The 10,004-nt window shown below is 33.0% G+C and overlaps 1 protein-coding gene across 1 annotated transcript; it reads left to right on the top strand.

The window, feature by feature from the left end:
- The first annotated feature begins 173 nt into the window (after nucleotides 1-173).
- LOC145011444 (protein NARROW LEAF 1-like) lies at nucleotides 174-3,427 on the top strand. The gene is made up of 6 exons (XM_078970168.1): nucleotides 174-410; nucleotides 759-1,231; nucleotides 1,355-1,498; nucleotides 1,908-2,148; nucleotides 2,234-2,734; nucleotides 2,817-3,427. Exons 2-6 carry the CDS (start codon nucleotides 773-775, stop codon nucleotides 3,194-3,196), a joined length of 1,725 nt encoding a protein of 574 aa, XP_078826294.1. The 5' UTR covers nucleotides 174-410; nucleotides 759-772; the 3' UTR covers nucleotides 3,197-3,427.
- Nucleotides 3,428-10,004: the final 6,577 nt, after the last annotated feature.

The raw sequence follows: 10,004 nt of genomic DNA on the forward strand, positions 1-10,004 counted from the left end.
TTTTAAGACTTGATCAAAATTTTCCAGTGATTAACCTTTTAATCAAATATTAATTGATGAACACTATCGGTCAAAAATCAATGATTGGATGATCCAATTTGATAAAATTTCCCTTTTACCATGATGCCCTTTTTCCCTTTTCCCTTTTTTAATTCTAAATTCTAAAACCTTTATCTCCGATTTTGTGAATCAGAGATTTCCTCTTATAGAAATTGTTTCTAAATGTAGCTGTCCTCCTCCCCCGACCGCTTTTCCTCTGCCGGCCAGCCCGCCGCGAAAACAACAGCTCAGAAATCGGGCTGTTGACGTCTACCCGCTGTCACTTTGCTACCCATTCGAACAAATTCCTGCAAAATATGTCGTCGTTGATAAATCTGTGATTGTAATAGACAACACTCCATAGCTTCACTGTAAGTGTTATTCCAATCTTACTTGATTTCAGTTTACTATTGTCCTAATTCGTCGATTTCGTTCTCCTTCTATGTTCGTTTCGTCTTTGCAATGCTTTGTTTGATTTGGGTTTTGATGCATTCCTTGATTTGACCAATGAGTCAATGACCATCTTCCAAGTATTTTTCAGTACCAAATCATTGCTCCTAGTCAGATCATTATTGTGTTTTCATTCCTGAACTTTGGCTTGTAATTTAGGGTTTTTTTTAGAGGGTGTTTCTTTGTCTTTTCACTACGATAAGCTTTGAATTTTTGGGCAAAATAACGAAATTCATCTATGAGTCTGCCTTTCTTAAATGTCTATTCAGGTTGGATTCCTGTGATGAATCTAAGTTTTCAAACACCATCTGACGAATCAGTTTTAGACATGGAAAGATCATGCTGCAATCACGAGGAAACTCCACCATTACAGTCTTTTGCCACCACATCAGCTGGTCAACTTTCAGAGACCAATGCAACATACTTCTCATGGCCTACTTCTTCCCGTTTAACTGATGTTGTTGAAGATCGAGCTAATTACTTTGACAATCTTTTAAAAGGGGTTTTACCCCAAAGAATCGGTCAGTTGCCTACAGGAGAACAAGCTGTTACTTTGCTTGAACTGATGATGATAAGAGCATTTCACAGCAAAATCTTGAAGAAAGTTAGTCTTGCAACTGCAATTGGATTCAGAATTCGAGGGGGTTTGCTGACTGATATACCTGCCATTCTTGTCTTTGTTGCTCGTAAGATTCACAGGCAATGGCTTACTCGTATCCAGTGTCTGCCATGTGCTCTTGAGGTTCTTATTAACTTATTTTATCAATTTCTTTATTGTCCAAATCTTGTTAAGATCAAAGGGAATTGGAATTTTATGATATGAAAAGATTGAAAATGGTATTTTTATTTTGTTGTAAACTAACAGGGACCTGGGGGTGTGTGGTGTGATGTTGATGTGGTGGAATTTTCATATTATAATGTGCCTGAAGTAACTCCAAAGGAACAATTTTGCGCAGAGCTTGTTGATGGCTTACGTGGAAGCTTTCCATGCATTGGTTCTGGTTCCCAGGTATCTTTACATCTCCATGGTCATTCATGTTTCTCAGGGCATTTACAAACTGATTATTGAAACTTGAAGAATCAAAATTTGATGATGATAGTAATAATAATAATAATAATAATAATAATAAGGTTTCAATACAAGAAACAGCAAAGTACTTTCATTGATTTGTTTATTGTAGTATCATACTTCATACATCACTATACTTTGAAAAATATTCAAGATTATAACAATGTCATCTAAAATGAAAGTGCTATAATAAGAAAAATAACTGGAAGTAGATTGTAGCCATGTATTCACTTTAATTGCCAAATCATTCACAAAATCTTGGAACTAAACCTTATTCAGAAACTAAAGGAAGAGTCTTTTTGAAATTTATAAACATATAAAAAAGAGTGGAAACTTGTTTCTTCTTTAGGTTGCAAACCAAAGCACATATGGGACAATGGGTGCCATTGTGAAAAGCCGAACAGGAAACCGCCAGGTGGGATTCCTAACAAATCGCCACGTGGCGGTTGACTTGGATTACCCGAACCAAAAGATGTTCCATCCTATGCCACCTAGCATGGGGCCCGGGGTGTATCTTGGAGCTGTTGAAAGGGCAACTTCATTTATCACTGATGATCTTTGGTATGGCATGTTTGCTGGAACAAATCCAGGTAAAAAAAATTTCTTATTAAAATACAATATTGTAATAAAAAAAAAAAGTAATATGATAAACAAATTATTGAAATCACATTGCAGAAACATTTGTTCGAGCAGATGGAGCATTCATCCCATTTTCTGAAGATTTTGATCTTGCAGATGTGACAACATCTGTAATTGGAATTGGAGAGATTGGTGAAGTCAAAGCCATAGATTTGCAGTCTCCAGTCAACAGTGTAATCGGTCAACAAGTGACAAAAGTTGGAAGAAGTTCAGGGTTGACCACAGGGACAATAATGGCATATGCATTGGAATACAATGATGAAAAAGGAATTTGCTTTCTGACCGATTTTTTAGTGATTGGAGAAAACCAACAAACTTTTGATCTTGTAGGTGATAGTGGAAGTCTCATTCTTTTAAAAGGGCAAAATGGGGAAAAGCCACGCCCGATTGGAATCATTTGGGGTGGGACCGCTAATCGGGGTCGATTAAAAGTCAAAGATGGTCAACCTCCCGAGAATTGGACAAGTGGGGTCGATCTTGGTCGCCTTCTAGATGTTCTTGAACTTAGTCTCATCACCACCAATGAAGATCTTCAAGGTTTGTACTTTCCAACTTTTTTTTTTCTTTTTCCAATTTTACCCTTTTTCATATTTCTTTTATAACCAATTATCTACCATAGTTGCACTGCAAGAACAAAGGAACGCATCAGCATCAGCATCAGCATCAGCATTAGCAGCACCAGGGACTGATTCCACAATTCGTGAATCATCTACACGTCAGCCACTTGAGTCAAAGGACCAAAATGCCCCTCTACAACATGAGTTCCATGTTGAACGTTGTATAAAACCCGCTCCAAACATCGAACATCAGTTCATATCAAGCATTCCGGGGACCTTTGACTTTGACTTTGACAACAAAAGTTTCTCACCATTTACAAATTCAAAGTACAATGCTATAATTGGGTCTGAAGATATTTCTATTAGCTTGCAATTGGGTGAACCCGGACCCAAGAGACGAAAGCAATGTGGTGCTTTGTTGATTGATGAAAATGCGAAATGATTTATAACGGTTTGTGGAATTTGTAAGTAATTTGTTCTCATTGGTTTATAATTTTTGGCCCTAAGCGTAATTTGGCTGCTAAGGGTGTCTATGGGTATATCAGTGTTTAGATTGTAGAGTTGATGGGATAAGTCAATGGCTAAAATGTTGAAAATATGTAAAATTTTAGTCTAATGATGTTTAAAATCTGTTGTATCAAGTACTTGATGAATGAGATGAATACTTTATGGATGTTTCGTGTTAAGTATCAATGTGTTTCTTACATGGGACAAGGCTTAGATTGAAAGAGACTAGACTAGACTGGATTGAGGGGACAGTTATTCGGTAAATTATGATTATGAGGATGAGGAGGGTATTTATGTCTTTTGAATAGAAAAATGATTGGGAGTAAGTCCTTGTCCCACTTCTTTGGATGAGATAATTGTAGTCCAATGCACATCAAATACAGTGTAATATGTTCTGTTTAGGCATGACCATATCGGACTTGACAAACTTTTTTAATGTCAGTCATTTTAAAGAATTTGTTATATTGATTTGGGAAAGATTTCGTTTTGTCATCATGAAATATTTGATTTATAATCATAAAATTCTGTTAAAATTTATATATGACGAACCTTATTACAAATTAGTTGTGTAACCAACAATTACTATTTTAATTATCGGTTTGAAGCAAGTGTTAAATTATAAATAACTTTTTGATAAGTGTTTTAAAAGACCAAGATATTACCGCATAATGATATAAACCAAGTGAGATTCTAATAATAATACTGATAGCTTAAAAGACAAATTGCGAAAAAGTTATTATGTTATCATACAATTTTGATTTTGACGCCGAGTTTTTTTCGAAATTATGCTATTATATTTACTATTTTGTTGCAGTGTCAACCAAATGACCGGTTCTACATGTTTTCCTGGTAACCACTTTTTCCGAATTAAAATAAAGTCACTATGTTAACCAAAATTGTGATTTTGACCTTGTGTTTTTTTTCTTAATTATGTCATTATATTTACAATTTTATTGTAATATTACATAAATGACCGTTACTATCAATCTAGCATGTTACTAAATAAATGACATGACAATATTGTGATGTGGAAACCACATCGCACCATCAATCTAGCATTACGTGCAAAAAAGAAAAGTCGGTCTAAATATATTTTGGTCCATCATGATTCAAATTCTCGTTCTGTAAATGATATGACAATATTGTGACGTGGAAGTCAACCCTCCTCATTTCTTTCCACCATTTCTTCTCTCTCTCTCTCTCTCTCTCTCTCTCTCTATATATATATATATATATATATATATATATATATATATATATATATATATATTGGTCCATCATTATTCAAATTCTCATTCTGTAATCTAGTTAGTGAAGCTCTTGAGATTTCAAAATGATAACTAAGGAAAGGGAGTAAAGATCGAAGTTCTGCTCACGACTATTTGACCTCATTAAATCGAGTAATTTACACTTACTCTTATCTAACATACTTAGTTGTTTCAAGAATATTGAGGTGAAAGAAAAGTCACATCCAACAATTTGCCATTTTATTAAATGCACCTAACTCCACACATTTAGCATTACGTGTACGAAAAAAAAAGTCAGTCCGGCCTATGGCCAAAATTCTTGAAACAACTAAGTATATTATATAAGAGTAAGTGTAACTTACTTGATTTGATAAGGTCCAAATAGTCGTGAGCAGAAGTTCGATGTTTACTTCCTTTCCTTAGTTATCCTTCTGAAGTCTTTAGAGTTTTGCTAACTAGATTACAGAATTAGAAGTCGAATCACAATGGACCAAAAATCTCGAGATATATATATATATATATATATATATATATATATATATATATATATAGAGAGAGAGAGAGAGAGAGAGAGAGAGAGTTGGAAGAATTGATGGAAAGAAATGAGGAGTGACCCTCCTTTTATAGGGAGTTGGAACAATGGATCGATTTTTCTTTTGTGTACGCAATGTTGGATTGATAGTGTGATGTGACTTCAGCGTCATAATATTGTCATGTCATTTATTTGGTAATTTATTAGATTGATGGTAACCGGTTATTTGGTTGATATTGTAACACGATCATAAATATATTAACATAAATGAGAAAAAACACAGGATGACATAATCGTAATTTTAGTAAACATAGCGATTTTATTGCAATTCAGGAAAAATGATTATCGGGAGAACAGGAAAAACTGGTAATTTGGTTGATATTACAATAAAATTGTAAATATAATGATATAATTATGAACAAAAAAATTCGATGTCAAATTCGAAATTTTATTATAATATTGTGTGTGTGTTTTTTTAATTTGCAATGGCTTAAAATATAATTATAGAATAGTCGTTGGCATTTAACATAATAATTTGGATACTATTTAAATTTAAAAAATATGTTCTTAATTGAACAAGAATCGTTATCATCATACAGAGGTAAATATTAATATTATTTCAATCAGGAGCCATATTTTTTTACGACAAACATACATATTTTTGTAGGGTAAAATGATTTTTCTATGGCAAACTAGCCGAAAATCCCAGGTTTCGCCTCTGGCTGTTTTTTTTATGAAAAAAATGTAAAAGTTTTGACTGTAAAGACCAAAAGTATCAAAATGGTTAGAGAATTAAATGAGTTTGAATTGGCAAGTTTTTAGAAGTGAATCAAAGTTGTCAATTCCTCTAAGTTTTGTAGCCAAAATTTAAATATTAAAAGTTCCTAAAAATGTAAAAATTTTGCTTCCAATAATCAAAAATATCAAAATCAAAAGTATCAAAATGACTAAAGAATTAAAGGGGTTAGAATTAGCAAAAGTCGTCAATTTCTTAAAGTTTTGTGGCTAAACTTTGAATATTAAATGGTTCCTAAAAAATAAAAAATAAAAAAATTTGATTCTAATGACCAAAAGTATCAAAATAGATAAACAAGAAGGGGGCAAAGTTGATATATATAATAATTAAAAAAAAAAAAAAAAAAAAAAAAAAAAAAAAAAAAAGGCAAGTTTACTATAAGGGGTTGGAATTAGCAAGTTTTTAGAAAATAGATAACACTTGCCAATTTCTTAAAGCTTTGTGGCCAAACTTTAAATATTAAAAAGTTCCTAAAAAATATAAAAAGTGTCCAAATGGATAAAAAAGAATGACCAATTATGTCAAACCCTTAGGAATTTTACTGTTCCTAAGGGATAAAACTTATATATATATATATATATATATATATATATATATATATATATATATATATATATATATATATATATATATATATATATATATATATATATATATATATATATATATATATATATATATATATATCCTTCTTAAACATCAAAATATCATATTTACCCAACTTAAATTCTAAATATCATATTTACCCTTCATAAAATTTCTAAATATCATATTTATCATTCATAAAATTTCAAAATATCATATATGTCCTTTTTAAACATCATAATATCATATATGCCCTTCTTAAATATCAAAATATCGTATATGCACTTTTTAAACAAAAAAATTTCAATGATAATATCTAAAATATCATTCATCTACAAAATAATCAACAAAAAAAACTAAACAATCAAAATATACATTCCATAGAGAGGGTTGAAGATGAATATTTTTGTTTGTCAAGAGGATGACATTCCAACAATTTAGAAGTTCACATTCCATTATCATATAACTAAGAATAATATCGTTAAAATTTTTAATTATTATAGTAATTTTAAGTTATAAAAAATGATTATAAAATATTAAAAACATTATAAAAAAGGATTTGGGCAAATATGATATTTTGAAGGTTTATGAAGGGTAAATATGATATTAAGAAATTAAGCTGGGCAAATATGATATTTTGAGGTTTAAGAGGGGCATATATGAAATTCTCGCTATATATATATATATATATATATATATATATATATATATATATATATATATATATATATATATATATATATATATATATATATATATATATATGGCTGGGTTATAATGTGAATAGTATGTATTGTGTGGATGTAGAAATGAATGTGGATTAAGAGTTTAAAATACATATTCTAATAGAATACATATTTTGATTGAATACAAATTCTGACAGATTACATATTCTGATTGAATGAACATTTTAAGTGTAACGACCATAAAATTCGAGCCAAATTACAACATTTTAATTTATTCAAAAACCATTAAGTTCATTCATCTTGTTTTCAAAATAGTTTAAACATCAGAGTATTCCCCAGAACCATATCACATAAATCATAAAAACATGAGGAGCGGTACGATCACGCCTTCGCATTGCCATGATCTCCTGAAGTACCTGAAACAAAACACTGAAGTGTAAGCCCGAAAGCTTAGTGAGTTACACCCAAAATACAAACCACACATAAACATACTCATAACATATCACAAATAAAATAACCATGCACATCGGGTCTACTGCGTGACTGGTCTGCCCGCACCGGGCCTTCAGTCCACCTGGTCCACCCTCCGAGTCTAGCCATGTACATCGAGTCTATAGTGTCATTGGTCCGCCTGCATCGGGCCTTCAATCCACCTGGTCCACTCTCTGAGTCTACAGTATGACTGGTCCGCCCGCATCGGGCCTTCAATCGGCCTGGTTCGCTCTCCGAGCATCGGCACGTCTGGTCCGCCCTGGGTATGTTGGCCTATAGCCTATCCGGACCACTTGTTGGGCCTTCAGCCTATCCGGACCGATCGATGGGCCTTCGGAATATCCGGTCCGCCCTAGGTATGTTGGCCTACAGCAGAAATCATGACTCGCCTGTGACGTTCCCAATTTCACGGCCAGAAAATACCGATTTGTTTATGCTTTGTTTTTAAAATCAGAGTAATCCTTTAAAGAAAACAATTGCGAAATTTGTTCCCAAAACAAAAATATGATACGAATTTATCAAAGCATTCATTTAAAGAAATGTATTTTCATTATATAACAAAATCTCGGGATGTCATGTTCAATACAGACCAAAAGCATAAACAGAACAAAATAGACCTTACAACAGTTATTCATAATTACTGATCTATAATCCAAATTTCTCGTCAAGTTCACCAACTTATAACCCTATGCCATTACCTGTAATGCAAAAAAAACTGATTGGGTCAGGCTTGGGAGCCTGGTGAGCATATAGGGTTTTTAACCCACAATAATATAATTATTATATCAATTATCAAACAATCAATCCAATTATCCACCCTCATTATCTCCATTTATTCCTTAAAGATTTATCCTAGGAACCGATTACCCTTCTCCCATTCATTCCTAAGGATTGCCCTAAGGAATTGACACAAAGTTTAGTGCTGCCAAGGTTCTTAGATTACCTATGGTGAACACGCAGTTCAACATAATTAATGAACACCTAGTTCAAGAACACCGATTTAACACACTCCGTTCAATAATACCTAATGAACACCTAGTTCAAAAACACCTAATGAACACTTAGTTCAAATATCCCTGGTGAACTCAATCACCTAAGGAACACAGAGTACGAAAGCTCTTAGTTCAAGCCACGTGATAATAATGTATATCTTGATCCTGCAAAACAACTAATATTATTAACACATATAAATTATATTTCTAAAACAATCTATTCCATCCCGTCGATCCCCACATACTGACCCTATACTATGATCTTACGAGATCTAGCCTAAGGAATCGATATGAACAAAAAACTGATGAAGTTGCTTCGGAAATTCCCTAGCAGCAAACGAGGATCAATAAAGACATCAAATGAGGGGAATGGAATAAGTTTCACCACGAACCTTCGTTCGTAAAAGAAAGAACCACAAGACAATTAATTCAGGGTTAGTTATCTAGAGAACAATGCATAGGCGTGGTCCGACTATCATGAGGTATTATACCCCCAAACTCTCCCTATCCAGCATCGAACTTTGCCTAGCAGTGGCCTGAATACATGAGGTATTTCACCCCCAGACGCACCCTATCCAGCAATATAACACCAGACATACCTAGTAGTGGTCTATTACCGACACACTTTATTAGGCAGTCTGCGAAGTTCCCTTAATTACTTCGTGAAAGAAAACGCTAACATATGAAGCTCGGTCGATCACTTCATAAAAGAAATGCTGACTCCAAATCCCTCTCAAAATAAAAGTATGGGAAAATACTACTAGAGTACTCCCGTATGCTCCCGTAACCGGCACACAAAATTGTCAAAAAGACTTTGTACATGATAGTACTTCTGGAACATTATAGTACTCTGGTATGCAAAAGACTCGTACTCGAGAACATAATAGTACTCTGGCACAAGCAGCACCCAAGACATGGAGCTTTGAAAAGGACTTCGTACATAAAATGTACTTCTGTACGTAGGACGTACTCCACCGATCATCAATCTCGCAACGCACGTACTCTTAATATGAGACTACCCAATGTACAAACTTAATTGAAGTAAACATCCCATTTAAGTCTTAACCCATCACTAGGCAAACCTACAATGCCTATAATCAATTTTTGATACTATCTCCGTTTAGGCAACGCCAACTAGTGTATACTTAACACATGGTTTTAAGTAATAATATCATATATATACACATCTTAATACATATTGAACCATATATGATTCGCACGTTGTATATCATCAAATATATCTAACACGTATTTCGGATAATAACAAATACTTCACATATATATATATATATATATATATATATATATGTATGTATGTATATTTCATACTTTAATCAATACTCGTATTAAAATCATGTTCCTAAAAGGGACTATACACATGATACATTATCGAATGAACACGTAGTTGAAAAA

Source organism: Lactuca saligna, chromosome 8 (assembly GCF_052625555.1).
Source record: "Lactuca saligna cultivar CGN05327 chromosome 8, ASM5262555v1, whole genome shotgun sequence".
Lineage (NCBI taxonomy): Eukaryota > Viridiplantae > Streptophyta > Magnoliopsida > Asterales > Asteraceae > Lactuca > Lactuca saligna.